General features: G+C 47.2%; 1 protein-coding gene across 3 annotated transcripts in view; it reads right to left on the bottom strand.

Annotated features, from left to right (window-relative positions):
- Positions 1-734: 734 nt before the first annotated feature.
- trpm2 (transient receptor potential cation channel, subfamily M, member 2) overlaps positions 735-18,107 on the bottom strand; it is a 19,139-nt gene continuing 1,766 nt past the window's right edge. For all 3 annotated transcript variants that reach the window (XM_035392701.1, XM_035392700.1, XM_035392699.1), the window contains 32 exons: positions 16,852-16,925; positions 15,480-15,648; positions 15,064-15,244; positions 14,679-14,845; positions 13,798-13,978; positions 13,590-13,651; positions 13,282-13,482; positions 13,063-13,165; positions 12,287-12,414; positions 11,349-11,702; positions 11,103-11,252; positions 10,629-10,761; positions 10,255-10,400; positions 9,636-9,748; positions 9,206-9,298; positions 8,630-8,855; positions 7,800-7,918; positions 7,504-7,636; positions 6,899-7,070; positions 6,218-6,398; positions 5,291-5,472; positions 5,063-5,195; positions 4,524-4,611; positions 4,199-4,286; positions 3,859-4,013; positions 3,617-3,696; positions 3,449-3,475; positions 3,249-3,335; positions 2,866-2,944; positions 2,095-2,205; positions 1,319-1,435; positions 735-1,068 (listed from right to left, as the gene is read on the bottom strand). In XM_035392701.1, the coding sequence (XP_035248592.1) occupies positions 943-1,068; positions 1,319-1,435; positions 2,095-2,205; positions 2,866-2,944; positions 3,249-3,335; positions 3,449-3,475; positions 3,617-3,696; positions 3,859-4,013; positions 4,199-4,286; positions 4,524-4,611; positions 5,063-5,195; positions 5,291-5,472; positions 6,218-6,398; positions 6,899-7,070; positions 7,504-7,636; positions 7,800-7,918; positions 8,630-8,855; positions 9,206-9,298; positions 9,636-9,748; positions 10,255-10,400; positions 10,629-10,761; positions 11,103-11,252; positions 11,349-11,702; positions 12,287-12,414; positions 13,063-13,165; positions 13,282-13,482; positions 13,590-13,651; positions 13,798-13,978; positions 14,679-14,845; positions 15,064-15,244; positions 15,480-15,648; positions 16,852-16,925 (4,359 nt within the window). In that variant the 3' untranslated portion in view covers positions 735-942. The remainder of the gene's footprint in view (positions 1,069-1,318; positions 1,436-2,094; positions 2,206-2,865; positions 2,945-3,248; positions 3,336-3,448; positions 3,476-3,616; positions 3,697-3,858; positions 4,014-4,198; positions 4,287-4,523; positions 4,612-5,062; positions 5,196-5,290; positions 5,473-6,217; positions 6,399-6,898; positions 7,071-7,503; positions 7,637-7,799; positions 7,919-8,629; positions 8,856-9,205; positions 9,299-9,635; positions 9,749-10,254; positions 10,401-10,628; positions 10,762-11,102; positions 11,253-11,348; positions 11,703-12,286; positions 12,415-13,062; positions 13,166-13,281; positions 13,483-13,589; positions 13,652-13,797; positions 13,979-14,678; positions 14,846-15,063; positions 15,245-15,479; positions 15,649-16,851; positions 16,926-18,107) is intronic.

The raw sequence follows: 18,107 nt of genomic DNA on the forward strand, positions 1-18,107 counted from the left end.
CATAGCATTCTTTGGTGTGATCGTACAAGCTGATTATGTAGTCTATGCACAGCTTTCTCTTTTAATGCTTCTTAAGCTGTGAATTTATTTAAGGCTTACAAGTTTAGGGGTGTTTGCACATTCACTCAATGCACGCATAATTATCCTGCAGGTAATGTAATTTCTGAGCATGTCAATGGTTTCTACAAGGCAATATACAACATATAGCCTAGTGCTGAAAGTCCTTCTGTGGTTGCCAACACATCTGAAGACCTACCATCACCATTTCACAGAGGCGCTGGAAGACTGACAGTTAAGGTAACGATGATCAGTGGGGCATTCCACAGTGCTCGCAAATCAACATCCATCACACGATTCTTACAAAACCACGTATTCATTTTAAGGCTACATTCTTGCCACATTCACAAAAATGGCACCACGGGTGACTCTTTGAAGCTGAGTTAAGTAGTCATTGACTGATACACTTCATATCGGGAATGGAATCACACCTAAGGCATGAGTCAAAGGAATGATTCGGTCTCATTTATTTTACTTGGAGATTTTACTTGGAGAGTCTACTCTACATGAATAATGTTTTTAATATGCAGCCATGCAGACCTGGGTCAAATACGTATTGGTATTGGATTCAAACACTTTTCTACCCTTTACTGATCTTGTCTGGTGTATTGGAACCAATGAAATACTCTCAAAAGTGCAAAACCCACCTTTTGGCAGGCTCAATTAGAGCAGGCAAGATCAACAGAGCACAGAAAAGTATTTTAATCCGAAACAAATACGTATTTGACCCAGGTCTGCAGCCATGTTTGTGGCGAAACACACACACACAGAATATTTCTCTGAAGAACCTGACATGTATAAGATCACCGTTGAGGTTTTAAAGTGCTCCAGGGATTGTCGACAGCCCGTACGGTCCCCGTACTCCGCGGCGGCGTCGGGAAGGCGTCAGAAGCGTCTGCCGTGTAACTCGGCCACCTTGCGGAGGACCTCTCTCTGGTACGCGCACGCCGGCGTCCTGTGGCTCACTTCCTGCCACTTCACCAGCTCTGCCGATCCCCGGCTGGTCTCAGCCTGAGGGAGACAGCAAGCCAGGGAGAATGGGGATTCGGCGGGGCGATGGCGCTTCCGTCACAGACACTTATAACTCGGGGAGGGGAACCAAGGGCAAAATGATACTGTACGTCTTTGCCTTTGAGATATGTAGCGAAGTTTGAATAATTTAGCCATCTATCAATTTGAGTGCATTTGTGTTTGTGTGTGCAAGAGAGGCAGTGAGAGAGAGAGAGAGAGAGAGAGAGAGAGAGGGAGGGAGAGGCCATACCATGTTATTAAGGTCAGCCATCAACAAACCCCTCCGGTCAAGGTGTATGTTGAAGGCAGTCGTCTCCACCCAGGCATTATCTGTGTTCCTTTGGTCATCCACATAACCATTATACACCTGCAACAGCAAAGTATAACTCTATTTTATTAGACATCTAATTTCTCTTTGATAATGGTGTATGAATCCAGCTGCATCCTGACTCTTGCTCTTCTGTTAAAGTCTGATAGTCTTATGCATTTGAGGGTGGTTCATTCTTGTTTCATAATGCATGATTTTGTGTATTATACAAAAGTATTGATATAAATCTAGTTTCTAATCCCAACACACTTACCAAAAGCTTTCAAATTTACCATGAAATTCTCAGGGAACTGCAAATGACAGCCATTTTACATTCAGAGCTTACACGGTAGACTTACACAGCTTATTATTCAGATGCTATTCATTATTATCCTAATTATCAATAAAAGTGTCAATTTATACAACTGGATATTTACTCACAATTCAGTGAAATTGTGTGAAATAGCTGAAACCGATATAATCACATGCAGGAATGTATTCAAAATGGCTTACCAATATACAGCTGTATGTGCGCATGCATGTGCAAGTGCATGTGCGGGTCTGTGTGCATGTGAGTGTGCGTGTGTGTGCGTGCACATGTGTGTGCGTGTACATGTGCATATGCGTGTGAGTGTTTGTGTGTGAGTGTGTGTGTGTGCATGTGCATATGTGTGTGAGTGTGTGTGTGTGTGTGTGTGTATGTGTGTGCGTCTGCGTACCTCGTTGACCTCAGCCCTGCTGACCAGTTTGTCTCTGATCTGCTCATGCAGCTTCCTGTCCAGTATGTTCTCCAGCCTCTGTGGGAGCACCTCATCGGCGAGCACGGGCCCCTGGAGGAACACATTCCCAGCATGCAGTGGGCTGACAGACCGAAGAGGACGGCGCACCCTGCCGGCCCCACCTGAAGGTAGGCTATTGTGCTACAGCCAGTCATAGACAATTTGGAAATACAGGATGGTAATATGCTGAGAATGTAGCTTCCGTGTCTGTTATCTTCATATCAGACCACCTGCACACCAGATTCTATCCTCCAGGGCAGTCTCAGCTGAATTCTAAACCCTGGGAATTCATTACAATGGCCCAAACACATCTACCAATAAACATATTAAAGTTATTAAATTTATTATTTTGGTATTAGAAAAACACAAACAACAACCAGGAGCTGTGTTTTGATCATAGATTGTGGTACTAGTCATACAGTTAACTGGCATGCAAGACTTAAGCAATATTGATTGTTGATATTATCTTAACCCAAGTGCAGTAATTGCAACAGTAATTTACACATTTTCTTTAAAAAAAAGAAAGAATGCACTCCCGAAAGTGAATGGACCTAAACAAAGTGGTTAATCTATGCTTTGTGCATGAAATCATGAACATGGTCAGACTTTTCCTTTGCTATACTGCAACAGCACTTTAGGTGTCATGTAAGAAGGGCATTGGCTAATACCCAAACTCAAACCCAAAAAGTTTGCAAGTAGCATTAGGCTCACCCCAGGTATTGTCCAGACCCCCTCCTTCCTATCCCACACAGCCAGGAACTCCAGAGCAGATTTCCGATCGTCTCTCCAACTGGAAAAGCACAGGCAATGACGATTCAAACCTCAAAATAACAGCCTTTCTATTCGAAATGAGCCACACCCAACCCTTAAATTAACTCCCCGTGCATTTCCTCCTCACATCTGTGACTTTCTCCACACAGGCCATTTAGTAACATTGTAAAACAGAAGAGAATGGACAATGAGCAGTCTGCATACTGGTCTCATTAAGCGTGGAAGGCATATTATGTTGGATTTAAAATGAAATTAATCAGAGTTGACACAGTGTCCTTTTAAAAAGGTCCTCTTCCGTCGTTTTTTGAACTGGGTTCCATTACCGTGTGAGGACTGGGTCCAGGACCTGGTTTGGGCCCAGGCGATTCAGAGCCCCTTTCCCCTGCATCCCCGTCCTTCCCTCTGGGTTTCTAAAAAAAAAAAGCGATTTGTAAAAGAAATTGAATATACAAATTTTGGTGGGTAATTAAATAAGCTTCTAAAGAAAGCCAAGGTGTAACTTGAGTTTAATTTAATGCCTTACCTGTAACTGCCCAAATTGACGTCAGAGCTAAGGGGGGGGAAGTGTTTGTAAAGAATTAATCACAAACACAACAAAAAAAAGATTCATTTTCACTGTTTAAAATAATCTCACAGAACACAGTGACATAGAGAGCCATTTTCTGAGAACCAGCCTACCAACAGGACTCACCCGCCGGCCTGCTCCGACTGTGCAGGGACGGTGTTCTCATCAGCGTCGTATACGGGGGGGTCGTAACCGACGAACTCTACCTGCAAAACAACACAGGTCAGCTCGCTGTGTTGAAGCATCAAAAACACACCAGACTGTGTGAGGCCAAACGCAGATGCGGCCTTGTAATTAGAGAAGCCGATTTAGTCATTAATTAATAATCGGTGTGCATTAAGACGGCTAAAGCAGCTGAAATCGGGCACCTCCCAGGGCACCATCTCCTCCGGCACGGGGAACCGTCTGACAGTGCTGTCGGGGTACTGGAGCCGCCGGGCGTTCACGTGATACTCCGTCTTCTCCTTGGCTGTCTCTTTCTGGGGTTCGGCCTGATCGGTACCGGTCGAATTTCTTTCTAGCGCTGGACGAGAGAACCACGTCAATCCGAACCGACAGAAAGACAGAGCGTGGTTATTTCCTCTCTGCTTCTGAGAGACAGAACCTTGCCGCCATAACGTGCGGAGTAAGAAGGCACACTAGATCCCTCAGAGGGATGGGGCATCAAAATGGAGGATTACCCACCAGACAGAGAACGAGTCAACTCACACAGCACGGGGGCTTCTTCCTGAGTCTCGTAACCCTGGGATTTGAGGGCGTTCATTATCCACTGTAAGGCTTTCGTGGACTGGGAGACCTGTCAAATAAAGACAGACAGAAGCTAAAGACAGGTAAATGTAGAGAGCAAGCGGGTGGAATCTTGTGAAGAGTCAGTTAGTGGGCATGCACAGTATTCGGATGCTTTCTGTACCGTCTCACAGTATTTCGGTGCAGGGACACACCACGCACGGTATTTGGGAAACAGGGGTACAGGAAGGGAGCCTTGAAGCGTTTGAGGGAAAGGGCACGGCGCGTTGATCAAAAGGATACCAACCTGCTCCTCCAGATGGGCCAGCCTTTTCGCCATGGAAACAGAATCCCTGTCGTGCTCCCCCTCCAGCAAATCCACCATGACCCCCACCCTGGAGGAGATATCCAAACACAGTGCGAATGAATACAAATATCCTTTAATATTACATGTGGGCCTCTGTGAATGAAGAGCAACAAGGCATGCTTTTCACCTGGACCGTCCTAGGGGACCATTGAATAGGAAACTCGGTGTTATATCTCTCATTACACTTTTATTCCATAAATAACAGGGAATCATAATTTGGGGAGGTAGATACATTGGGAACTGACTGTAAAAAAGAAGAGAAGAGACATTTATGAAATGCTTTTGTGTCCCGCCTCTCTCCCTTACGCTGTGAACACTTGCATATATGAACATAATTTGTATATTTTCCCATGTACTGTGAAGTGCCGTATCTATTTAGCATTAATGTATGTCAATATATTAGAGTATATTAAATATCTGAATGTTTTTCCTGCTGTCACCCTCCCCTTCCCCACCCCCCGGGTGGTCTGAGCCCATACTTGTCAGAGGTGTCCTGAATGCGGCGCTCCATGCTCTGGCTCAAGTCCCTCTGGCTACTGGCCAAGTGATTCTCCTTCATGAAGGCCTCCCAGGAGAGCACCTCCTCTTCCTCCGCACGATCCAGCTCTTCCTCTGCGTGAGGAGGAAGAGGGAGAGGTCATTCACAGCGCCGACGCAGCCACCGCCAAGAGACAGCGGAGGTCTTCCTCGCGGGGGTGCGTACTCACTGAACTGCTTGTGCTTTTGGGGGGGCCTGCGGAGCACCACGCGTCTGATGAAGAGGTACAGGTGGCTGAGGATGATGAAAGGCGGGGGCGGGGCTGGCCGGCTGTGGTACTCCTTGATCAGTTCGTAGCGCTGAAACTTCCAGATCGTGTCGGTGTTGTCCTGCACTTCCTGGAATGTGAAGCTGCAGAGAGGGAGGGAGGGAGGGAGGGAGGGAGGGATATGAGAGAGGGGAAGGAGTGGAATGAATGTGGTCTGGGTACCTCAGGGGGAGCTGGGAAGGAGAGGTGATTCAAAGTGAGACAGGGTCAAGAGATCATTCAGGGTGTAGAATGGGAAAGTGAGCCTTTTGAATCCCGTGATGAAGGCAGCTTCTGATTCATATGATGCTCATTATTCCCTCTGAAAAGATTTATCGATGTATGGGCATTTATTTGGCAGTGACTTGATGAGCATTTACGCATCACCTGGCATGTGTGGAATTACTTGAGTTAATTTGTATTTTTTTTTTATACATTCCTCACAGCAAGATGAGCAAATCTATCCACAAATAGTTTTTTTTTCCACTAAGTGTACTCCAGCCAATCAGATCAGTACGTATGTGCTCACTTCTACCAATCACCTCGCCTAAGTTCTTACAAGTGATTGAAGCCTTCGAATCCATTAATTTTTAAGATGAGAAAAAGCTGTATGGTTAACATGGCCGCCCATAAAGACTTATATTACATAATAATAACTCTATATTAAAATTATAATGTAATACCTTTGCTGATAATCGTTATGCTTTCCATGACCAAAAAGGAGTTCCAGTTTTATTTTTTGGTCATTATGAGTCTGAAGACATTTAAAATATTGTTAAACCACAAAACAAAAAAAAAGGCAAAAAAGAGGCCGACCCTGAGGTGCCAAGTGTGAGTGGGGGCACTCACTTGAAGATGGCGATGAGCAGGTTGAGCAGCAGGATGTTGGCGAACAGCAGGTACACACACAGCAGGATGATGGTCAGCCACTCGGGGAACGCCGGCGTGAAGTTGGCGTTCAGGACGGGGCACTTGGGCTTGACCGGATCGGTCCCGTTCACGCTGCACGTGCTCATGTCAAACTCCACGTCTGCACCGCACAGAGGGGTCCCACTCAAACCACATTCACAGTTGAAGACTCTTTCAAGATATTTACAAGGATAAATCATTTCAAAGGACATTTGATTACTGCAAACGTTCCTAATTCTACAAAATTAGGTTACTTATTGGGGACAATGCTGGTGGGAGAAGTGGGAGACTCTTTGAGTAACAGTATATTGTCCATAGTATCAGACAAACACTTTTGGGTGCTCTTGGCAGTGAATACCAGTCAGTTATGACTGCATTACCTAGCGAGCTTAGCATGTCAGATAGCAAGCAATTTTATTTTAGCAATATCTTCAAATTGACACACTTATTGAAAACAAAAGGATTAAAAAAAATTAGGAACAATGCCAAGACCTTGTCAATATATTCCAGGATGAAAATATTTTCAAGCACCATAGAAATCATGACTGGCTGAGACAGGTCTGCTAGGTCCGTGCAGCACAGCCAGGATATAAGCTTTATGTGTTGGGGCGGTTCACTCACTATCGATGTTGGTGGGGACATTCCCGAATATGATGAGGTAGGGCTCGTACACCGCACCCCGTATTATCCAGTTCAGCCTCTCCTCGTTGTGGATCAGGATGCCCTGCTTGGCAACCCCATATGCCACCACCCAGATACTCAGCAAGAACATGAAGAAGAACAAGTCCTTCATCTGGTGTAGAGAGAGTAGCACACCTGTCAGCCTTTGTAAGCTCAGAGATCAATTCCATAAGCCCTATCTTGTAGTACTATTACATATTTACTATTACACATATAATGTATGAAGTTGGAGTATATATAATTCATACATACAGTATTTAAGTTCATACATATAATGAGAATAATATAATGATTTATCAGCACATATGAACACATGACTGTTTTCATAACAACGTAACTTGCTTGATGAGACATACGTTGTTCCTCAGAAAAGTTTCATTGAGTTTTGAACTGCCTACGAGTCAGCTTCCTGATGGAGCTTTGTCTCGTTACAATAGGTAAGAATGGTCTCACGGCATGCTTGTTGTCCCGGCTAACTAGCTAGCTGACTATTGAATCGTCTTCAATACAGCGGTTACTATAAACGCAATCTCATACCCACTCACCATTCTTTTGACAATGATGATCTTGGGGCCTAAAGTCTTGCTGATGATGAAGATGGCCATTAGACGCAGGCAGAAGACGATGAAATCGATGCAGAGGATTACTTTTCCCGCATAGAACAGAGCGGTGGTTAACCTACAGGAAGAGTTTGGGGTTTTAGTGAACTCTGTTCATTTGAAATAAAGAACCATCCATGACAGCCGTGTTGTACATACTATCCTTGCGATGAGACAAGGTTCTCTTATTACATGACTGATAGATGTGAATGGGCAGCTACTGTTAATTGATACCATCTTACCTGAAGGCCAGGCCAATAATGAAGAGAACGATGGATAGTACATCCAGAATGTTCCACAGGTCACTGATGTACATCTTGAACTTCCTCCGAAACCCAAATCCATCAGGGTCATCAAACAGCTTATCACAGGGAGACAGAACTTTGCGTTAACCAGCAGTTATCCTTTTGCAATTAGCAATCATCAGAGGACCGGGGGGGTGGGGGGGTGTTGGATCATGGGCTGTTCCTTCCTTTCTCCACACTTTCAGCTGTCCATTTAGGTGAAGGTTTATTTTGGCCTCACCTTTCCAGAAAACTTTGTGCCAGAACTCTACAGTGGCTTGCAATATTTTCATACCGACCCTTTGGAAACTGTGACAACTTGTTTTCCTTGGCTGCCCTATGCGGTGTTTATTTCCGAGTCCACCTGAATCATTCTTTTTCAAGACTTTCTAAACCACTGTACTTGATAATGCCCAGTTTCTGAGTTATCCTTCTTAATTAATTATTCTGTCCCTCAGTTTACAGATTAGTTGTTTTTCAGCCATAGTTAGTCCTCTGATCTATATGATGGTGAATCCCTCTGATTCCAAATGTGATCTCCACCGATTAAAATAAAGGCTAAAACCAAGACTAGACACTGACTGCTCTTTTATGTGTGAGCAATCTATGTAAAAGGAAACACCTGAGCAACAATTCACACCTGTCAGTCATCCATTAGCTCACATTTGTACAGTTGAAAACTGGGGACACAACACAAAAACAGCCCATACTGTTCTCATACTTTTGGAGGGCACAGTATAACACCCCACCATAGTGTAACCCCTGCCAGCCCCCTGCTCCAAACTCACCTGGCGTATCTCCTCACACACCAGCGAGGCCAGCCAGCCATACAGCAGGTATTCTTTCCAAGAGGGCGTAATCTGGAAGTCCATCATCAGCACGTAGGCGAAGAGCCAGAGGAATCCGAAGTAAGACACGATGTTCCAGTAGAACTTGATCTGCGATGAGCAGAAGAAGCTGACCAACCGCGATGCACAGGTCAGCGGCCGCAGTTCTGTTTGCTCTATATAATCACTGAAGGGAGAGAGGTGGAAGAGGGTAGCACAGGTGGGGGTATAAGTTACCCAAAGTCCTCTGCGTTTATCAACAAGTGCAATTGTCCTGAAGCCAAATGTTTATTAAATCTTTCTTGACATGAACAAGTCAGATCATTTAAGAGCCCTCATCTCCAGCGAATGTTTTTCTTCTTTTACGTTCAGAGATGAATAATATTTCTGTATGCCCATTGTATATGCTGAGTGCCTTTTCTTCTCCATGCTGAAAAAAACAACCCAGTGTTTTAAAGTAACCAGGTGCCATTTTGAATCAATGACCTCCAGCTGTTGACTGACTATCCTTCTAATGTACCCAGACTAAATATTTACCAGATCTGAGATGTAACTGAACTTCTTGTCACAGAATCCATTGTGAGCATCCTCTCCTTCCGCTGAGTCTCCCTGTGTATGTCCTCATCACGCCTGAACAGAGATAGGGACTCATCAATTCACACTATTACTCAAATAAATCATGACGCCATTTTGCAGCAAACAATTCCATGTCCTCAGGCTCCCCCTGACACCATTATTCTCAGATTTATATTTATATTTTAAGTTTCCTTTACAGAAAATCCTTGAGACTTTCAAGACTTTTTAAAAGTGCAGCCACGTGTCAAGGAGATTAGTCTTTGGTCTGTTGCTGCCATCAAGCGTCAAATCTCAGTACTGCAAGATCAAAGAACGCATTTTCTGGAGATCAGTCAGAAGAGCCATGGTCCCCCTAACAGTGGAGAGCGACTGGCCTGCTGACCTTCCTCACCTGAAGGTCAGCAGGCCGGTGTAGATCAGCGGGATGAACAGCATGCACAGCAACATCTTCCACTGCCGGTTATCCACAGCCAGCTCCCCGCACCAGATCTGGGTCAGCAGTCCCTGCGGATCAAATGGGAGATCCACCTTTCAGCCACCATGGAAACGGGTACAGCCAACATCTCCATCACAACCCACAGCACGCCCAAACGATGAGCCAGCCCAGGCCACACTCTGGCACAACGTCAAGCGGAACTCTGCTAATTGCAGCACTGACATATAAACCCATGCGGGCAGGAAAAACATGTGGTCATCGATCAATATCTTTTAAAGGCTCTTCTTTTCCAAGAAATGCCACCATCAGATAAAGACAGTGGGCAAAGTATGGGGGGGAAAACCCATTTGAGGTCAGAGAAAAGAGATAAACTAGCTCTAACAGAGTTTTATCAAGAGTTCTATTTTTGGATTCTTGGAAAAACAACATGAGTTATCAAATGTTGGCTGTCAGTTTTCTTGCAGAAGCTGCTACAACACCGGAGCTTCTAGGAGGCTTGAAGCAGACCCCAAAAGGGAGTAAAAAGCCTGTTATCTCAAACTGATTATCCTGTGGGTTCTGGGCTTGGGCCTACCTGAACTCCAGCGTGGGCCACGAAGCTCTTGTCATCAGCCTCCAGAGCCAGGCGCAGGCAGGTGGTCCTGCCCCAGGATCGAGAGATCCGAATCAGAAGCTTCTGGGCACGTTGCTGGTCATGGCTGTAGCACTCGCTGAATACACCTTCAGGGTGGGGGTGGGCGAGGCCAGGGATGGAGCCAGGGCGGAGAGGAGTTATGAGAAGAAGAGAAAACCAGGGTTGGAATGAATGACAACAATAGCAATTGAGGTTAAGGGACAAAATACTGCTATCCAGTTCATACATATAAATGGAATTTTGAGTTTGCTCTCTTTTATAAATAAGAAAATAAAAGAGAACAAAGCTCAGAAATACATTGACGGCTGAGGTACCTATGGCCTGTTTCTCATAGTAATCAGCCAGCTCCTGCATCTTGTCCGCCTCGTCACCCTCGTCCACCTCCTCCTGGGCCAGCTTCTTCAGGATCTTGCTAGCAGCTAGCGCCGCGCACATGCTGTCCCTGCACTACAGACAGACCCAACATGAGCACCGCGCTCAGCTGCTGAACACTGTGCTGCACAAAGCGCTCTTAGCACGCACGTTCTGAGAGAACCAGCGACTTACAGTCTCCTTACAGCTATCTTACAGTTCAAATCATGTAAACCGTGCAAAAGAAACCTTTCAAAAGACAGTTCAGAGGCCCTGGTTAAGCAAATGTTAAATAAAAAATATATACTGAAAAAAGTATTTTAGATCAATCAGAGCTGTAAAAAAACACTGTTATGTATACCAGACTTCCATGGATTTTTCAGATCACAGCACAGCCACCAAACCCTGCACTTTCCCTCACTCCAGGTGTGCTGTACCTGTTCCCAGGCGATCTCAGCCAGCTCCTTCCTGTTCTGCAGGACGGCCCAGAGGAAGAGGTCCCTCCCCGGGTCCCACATCCCCTCGGCGCCCCTCTCCGGGCACGTGGACGGAACGCTCTGGAGCTCGGCGGGCCCTTTCTGTGTGAACTGAAAAGGCACGGCGCAGAATGTCACGGCAACCCGGCGGCACGCGGAGGGGGGGAAAACGTTCCGCGGGCCTTCCGGACGGCGCGCGACGCTCACCGTGATGCGGAGCTCGTCCTCGGGCATCTCGATGCGGGGCCGGGCGGGGGCGGGCGGGTAGATGGGCTCGGTGAAGCTGCCCAGGTAGTGGCGCACCTCGTCGGACACGTGGCGGAGGCACGCCCCGCTCTGGCCGGGCTGGTCCGGGCAGCCCCGGCGGCCCCTCTCGCCCCTCATGCGCTTGGCCAGCCGCCGCAGGAACAGGCAGCCCGGCTCCAGGTGGCCGTACAGGTCGGACAGCGTGTCCTCGGTCAGGAACTTATTCAGGCACACCCCGTTCTCCAGCAGCAGCTTCACAAAGTCCGGCTTGTGCCCCACTAGGGCCGAGCGCATGGCCTGGTGCAGGTCACTGGACTGGAGAAGAGTAGAACAGAACAGAATAGAAAAGAACAGAACAGAATAGAATAGAATAGAATAGAATAGAATGCTTTGTTAACCTTTACTTATGGCAATACATTGAAAATGCATGTATTACAAACTCATACAGAACATAATATTTACCAACACACACAAGTTCAAGTCAAGGTCAAGGATTGTAAATGGCTGCCTCTATAATCACGTAACTATACACATTACATTACATTTATTTAGCAGACGCTTTTATCCAGAGCGACACATGTTAAGTCATAGTTTGCTGTTCAGGGAGGGAGGACAGATGAATAGCTGTGGTATTGGGGAAATTTCAAGGCATTTTCAGTATTCCTAGACAAGAATTAATTTAGCTGAAAAAGGGGACAACTCCACAGCTACAATATTACATGGTGCCCTTATTAGCCTGTACTCAGACTAACCAACATACAGTATGTATACTCAAAGTATAAATGTAATCCTACAGAGGGCACAAGACTCAATCCATTCTGACATGTCACCCACAAACACAATATGCCGTATGACAATATAATATTCCTCTCTCCTGTGCTGGTAAAGCCAGACCAGACCTTCCACTGGCTCTCCTCAGTAAAGATCTCGCTCTTTGCGATGTCCAGCCGGTTCCAGGCCACTGCCAGCTCCAGCTCCTGCTCCCAGTTCTTGGGTTCCAGGCTGGGAGAAGGACTGCTCCGGGACGCTGCGAACGAGCGCAGAGAGGAGCGGTGAGAACACGGAACACCACCCAAGTTCTCCCAACCTGTCACGGAATGGGCAGAACTGCAGGTAGCCACTCTCAGATGGAGAACTACTGACAAATGGACAGGTTTTATGCACAGTGTTCAAATATACATCCGCTCTGATGGGAATGAAGAGTCCATTAAGAGACAATCAAAATAAATATGATTAGGAGTGCATTAAACAAGACTAATGGAAACTTGCAGGGGAATCAAGTCCTCTCAGGGGGACAGGAAGGAGTGGTTATATTTCTGCTCTGACCGTAAATGACCAGCTGCATGGAGACTGTAGGAATTTACATTTCCAGTATTATGACGAGCAGTCTCTCAGTCTTTGTTGGTGTTGGGACGACAGTTCTCTGTAGCATTATCTAAATTGATCATCCACCTTTTATTGGTAAGCATGAGGCGTTGAGCTATCATTATGGCGAGATGTGTCCTAACTCAACTTTCCTAACCCCCCCCCCCCCTTGAAATGCAGATTAAGTTTAATATTTCCACTAAGTCAGGCTTGGCAGAGGAAGTGAGCACGCAGTGCTGTTCCTGACGGAACTCCCGCCAGGTCAGCGGACACGCCTGTCCGGGCCCTTTGAGAACCCCTCACGCGGCACCTTTGAGGAGCGCTCGGAGGATGGCCACGTCCACGTCACTTTGTCCCTCCTCGTCGATTCGGAACACCGTCAGTAGCTGGGGCGTCCTGAGGATGTCCTGGATCTGAAAGGGAAGGGAACGTCAGGCTCCTTCCCCAAAGACGTCCGCACGTCGTCGTCGTCGTCCCCCCCAAGCGTGTGAACTCCCCCCCGTCCACCACCCCCTGCCCCGAACGATACCTTCTTGGTCCACTCGATGAGCTGGAGCTCTTGGAACCTCTCGAACTCCGGGCCGAAGAACTTCATCATCAGCTGGCGAATGAGGGCGAGGGTGACCTGGGGTATGGGCCGCTCGGCCACCTGGGCGATGACGTCGGCCAGCCGCCCAGAGCCCTCCAGGATCACGCACGGGGTGCCATTCAGCATGGCGTTGTAGATCGTCTGCAGATTTAGAGGGATCCACAGATACAGCCCACAGTGAAAGGGTATCGTCAAGTCTGTTGAAACTAAATTAAGAATGCTGGACTGTGTGGTCAGAGGTCACCTACATCCAGGGTCCCCGGTCCACCGTCCAGCACCACGCACACCACAGGGACCTTCAGCCCACTCTCTGAGGGAGAAACAGAGTATGCTGCTGTAGAACGGACTCGGTATCCCCACAGAAAACACAGAGTAATCTGATATGCGGACGGATCTAATGACGCCTCGCATTTCCATCACGCATTCACTGTGTCTGCACGGCACACCCCTCCTCACCTTTGTTCCCCAGGGGCTGCTGGGAAATGAGTTTCTCCAGCTTGCTGCGGAGGGCTATCTCCACGCCGTAGCGCCCGTGCGTCCCGTCGTCCACCAGCAGGAAGTGGGAGTGGTTGTTGTCCAGACAGGACAGCCGGCCCTGACTCCGCTCGTCCAGGGAGTAGTGAGCCGGGAAGCAGCCCTGCGAGAAGAGAATGGAGACGGAGGCTATAGGACAGAGCAGGAGTCTGGTGAGGGAACAGGCCCTGCATGGGAAGGACAAGACAGCAGGAAGGAGGGACAGAGCAGGGCAGGCAAGGGCACCCAGCAGAATAGGCAAGGGCACCCGGCAGGGCAGGCAAGGGCATCCAGCAGGACAGGTAAGGGCATCCAGCAGAACAGGGAAGGGCATCCAGCAGGACAGGCGAGGGCATCCAGCAGGACAGGCAAGGGCAGCCAGCAGGACAGGTAAGGGCATCCAGCAGAACAAGCAAGGGCATCCAGCAGAACAGGCAAGGGCATCCAGCAGAACAGGCAAGGGCATCCAGCAGGACAGGTAAGGGCATCCAGCAGAACAGGCAAGGGCACCCAGCAGGACAGGTAAGGGCATCCAGCAGAACAGGCAAGGGCATCCAGCAGGACAGGCAAGGGCATCCAGCAGGACAAGCAAGGGCATCCAGCAGGACAAGCAAGGGTATCCAGCAGGACAGGTAAGGGCATCCAGCAGGACAAGCAAGGGCATCCAGCAGGACAAGCAAGGGCATCCAGCAGGACAAGCAAGGGCATCCAGCAGGACAGGTAAGGGCATCCAGCAGGACAGGTAAGGGCATCCAGCAGGACAAGCAAGGGCACCCAGCAGGACAGGTAAGGGCATCTGGCTACACACACGGGTCCAGCCTCACCTCGGGGTTCACCAGAGTGTGCCGGTTGAGCACGATCCCCCAGGTGGCCACGCCGATGGCCACAATCTGGTCCTCCGTGGAGCTGGAGGTCAGGGTGTAGTCCCGCACTGCCTGCCCCACGTGCTTCATCACCCCCGTGTGAGTGCCACCAGTCAGGATCCACGCACCTGCAGACAAAACAAAGACCGCGCCCCACCGTCTGTTCAACTGCCAACTATGAACTCCACACACAACAGCATTCACACACTGTAGATACAACATGTAGAGCCACACAATGCCACTGCACACTGGTGACATAACATAAAACCACCCAAGTACAGCACAAGGAGGGCCAAGCATGTTCCATTGCATGTGAGTCGTGTGAGAGTCGCAGATCCGGAGGCACCTGTGGTTTGGGCGACTTTGATCAGCCCCCTGCGGAACATCTCCTTCAGCCGGGTCCTCATGTAGAAGTTCTGAGCTCCGCCCGTGACAGAGATGAGGAGGTTAGGTGGGCGGAGCTTCCAGTGGTCAGTCATCAGCTGGTACAAGGCATCGGTGGAGGTGTCTGTGGACACTCGCACATACTGAAGGGACACGTACATACACACAGATACACACACGCACACACACACACACACACACACACACACGCACACATGCATACACCCACAGATATACGAGCACACACACACACACGCATATACACAAAAGACCACACATAAGAAGAGGAGAGTAAAAAAAAAAATTAAATCTACAGTAAATGCAGAAAAACCTAATGTTGTACACATCACCGCCCTCAAATTTACAGCATCCTGTCACCTTTCCCATTTTCTGTCCCAGGCCACCGAAGCTGATGTCTCCGTAGGCGTCCGTGGGCACCTCCCTAATGTGTTTGTGCCTGTCCCACGTCTCGCCCACAAACTCGTCGGGCTTGAAAGCATCTTCCGCATGGTGAATTCTGGGGTAGCCACACATACAGACCCCTTTGCTGGATGAGAGACAGTCATTCACAGAATGTTTTTTATCATGCGATGACAGCGGAGATGCAGCCGGTAAAATCATTATGAGATGTTTTACTGTGACCAAAAAATCTGAGATTCTATGATTTGGCATTGACATGGAGAAACTAACAAATTATGATTTCAATAATAACTGCTCCTCAATATCTGGACAAAACACAGATGCAACTCATTAAATGCACTTTCGTAAACTTAGTTTCTTTCATTAATTTCATTCTTTCATTTTACTCTGCATTATTTACGAGGAACAAAAACACTCAAGTGATTTTCCTGTTAGCGATTTTGTAGCAAACAACAGACAAGAAACAGACAACATTCCTTTACTTCTTGAGTAAAACATTAACACACATTCCCTTATCTGAACACACAGCAGCAAAAACAAGCTTCTCAGACGTCTCTTTCAGAAGAGATTTAAATCTCATTTAAACTTTCTTGTGCCAAATCTGTAGCCTAACTGAAATATGATACGAGCGTCCAATATCTGGGTGGCTCATACCCGGCCATTAGACTTGTGTAAAGCTATATTCCAGTCAGCTGCTGGCATGAAGAGCTGAATGCCATTATCACAGAAGCTGATAACTGAAGATACTAAGAGCTGTTCCTGTCTGAGGCGTTCCCACATGTTTACCTACACCAGCTTATGTATCACATCAGTGACAAATGTAACACTCGAAAGCTGTGCACTTAGTCGCATGACTGCAGGCTTAAGAAGGACGTACATTATCTGAACTGCACGGTGATTTTACATCGTTAAGCATACATGCATAATTAAGTATAAAAAGTGAATAATCTAATGAGTATACAGTATGAAACTAACAACTCATAGATGAAAAGTTCTGTGTTAATAGGGAAAGTCAGCCACTCAAAAACAGTATATTTATGAAAACGGTATAGACTGCATGTGTTTAAGTTATGGAAACACTAAAGCAGTGGATGTTCTTACAGAGAGAGAGATTTCTCACACAATCCCACACACGGACCTCTTTCTGCAGGATGCCTGTGCCTGGAGGTGAGCACTAAAACACACACGTGTGTACCTGACGGTGCGGTCTCTCCCGGGCAGACACCCTCGCCTGCTTCGGCAAGGTCAGCGCGGGGCACGCACACCCTTCTGCTCAGACAGACACAGGGGGGAGGAGAGGTAAAGAGAGAGGGAGAGGGGTGCCGTTTACCTTTCATCCTCAGCGTAGAAGCAGCACTCCTTCTTCTTGATGTTCTGCTTTATCCAGGAGGTGAACAGGCTGCGCTGGAAGGAGGGAGAGAAGGACAAGAAGTCAGGGGACCTGGCCATACCGACAGCCAGGCTCTGGATGAGCATGGGCTCTCCCGCGGTCTCCTCCATGTTTGGGAGAGCGCAGGAGAGGGAGAGGGAGAGGAGAGAGGTGAGGAGAGCTCAGCACTGGCAGGATGCTCTGCAGCGAGTTACTCCACTTTGCACTGCTGCAGTGATGTCACAAGCTCAGTCAGGGAGAGCAGCCGAGAGGGAGGGGAAGCAAATCTGAGCGTGACTAAACAGAACATCTTCTGCACAGGGGAATGTGCCGGAACAACACCGCTAACTCGGGAGGTATTTTGAGGGTAGGGTGGGGACTCAGGTTCGTCCCTTCATATGTTCTGCTAGCCGGCTTTTGATGGGGGACTGCAAATCTGAACTGAGGACCAAAAAGACTTCAACTCCCATGAAGCACTGCAGGAGCAAAGTCACACAAGCAGCCAGGAGACGAGGTATAGACTGATGAGCAGCCACTGGCCATTGTCAAGGTTCAGTTTCTTTAGAATGCAGAGATTTAAAGGTGCTGATGTTACAGGTCGAGTAATGTGAGTTTTGGAGTATCAAAGGGGCAGCAGTATGTTCTGAATAATGTGTGAGTGAAAGCAATAACATACATCCCTCGCCCCCCTGTCAATCAAACTTCCCTTCTTAGCAGTGAAAATCATCCTGAATAATCTCTGTACCAGAAAGTTTATATTAAATAACAAACCGGTACCTCAGTTGTAATGAACTGCATTGAGTACATAATATGGCAAAATCTTTTTTTTTTTTTTTTATCACAATCTGTATTATCAGAATTTTACACTAAATTCATCTTATGCCAAAAAATGCCTTCAGCTTTATTATCACCATTTTCCATAGTCACTGCAGAGCGGAAACTCTCTCACCTGAAATAAAAACTAATTCAAAACAATTAGCATTGCAAGAACAATGCTATATAAAAGCAAGGGAAAGGATTTTGTGACCCTAAGGGCATTCTATAGTTAAACTTATGTACTATTCATATTGGGATTACAAAAACAGTTCATGTATTTTCTAATGCCTAACTAATTATAAGTTTGTCCTATGTTTTGTTTGTGTATCAATAATCATGAAACTAATACATTAATTAATGTGTTTGTAAAATACTAGATTTCATGTTTGCTTAATATATTT

This window comes from Anguilla anguilla, chromosome 15, assembly GCF_013347855.1.
Source record: "Anguilla anguilla isolate fAngAng1 chromosome 15, fAngAng1.pri, whole genome shotgun sequence".
NCBI classification, from domain to species: domain Eukaryota; kingdom Metazoa; phylum Chordata; class Actinopteri; order Anguilliformes; family Anguillidae; genus Anguilla; species Anguilla anguilla.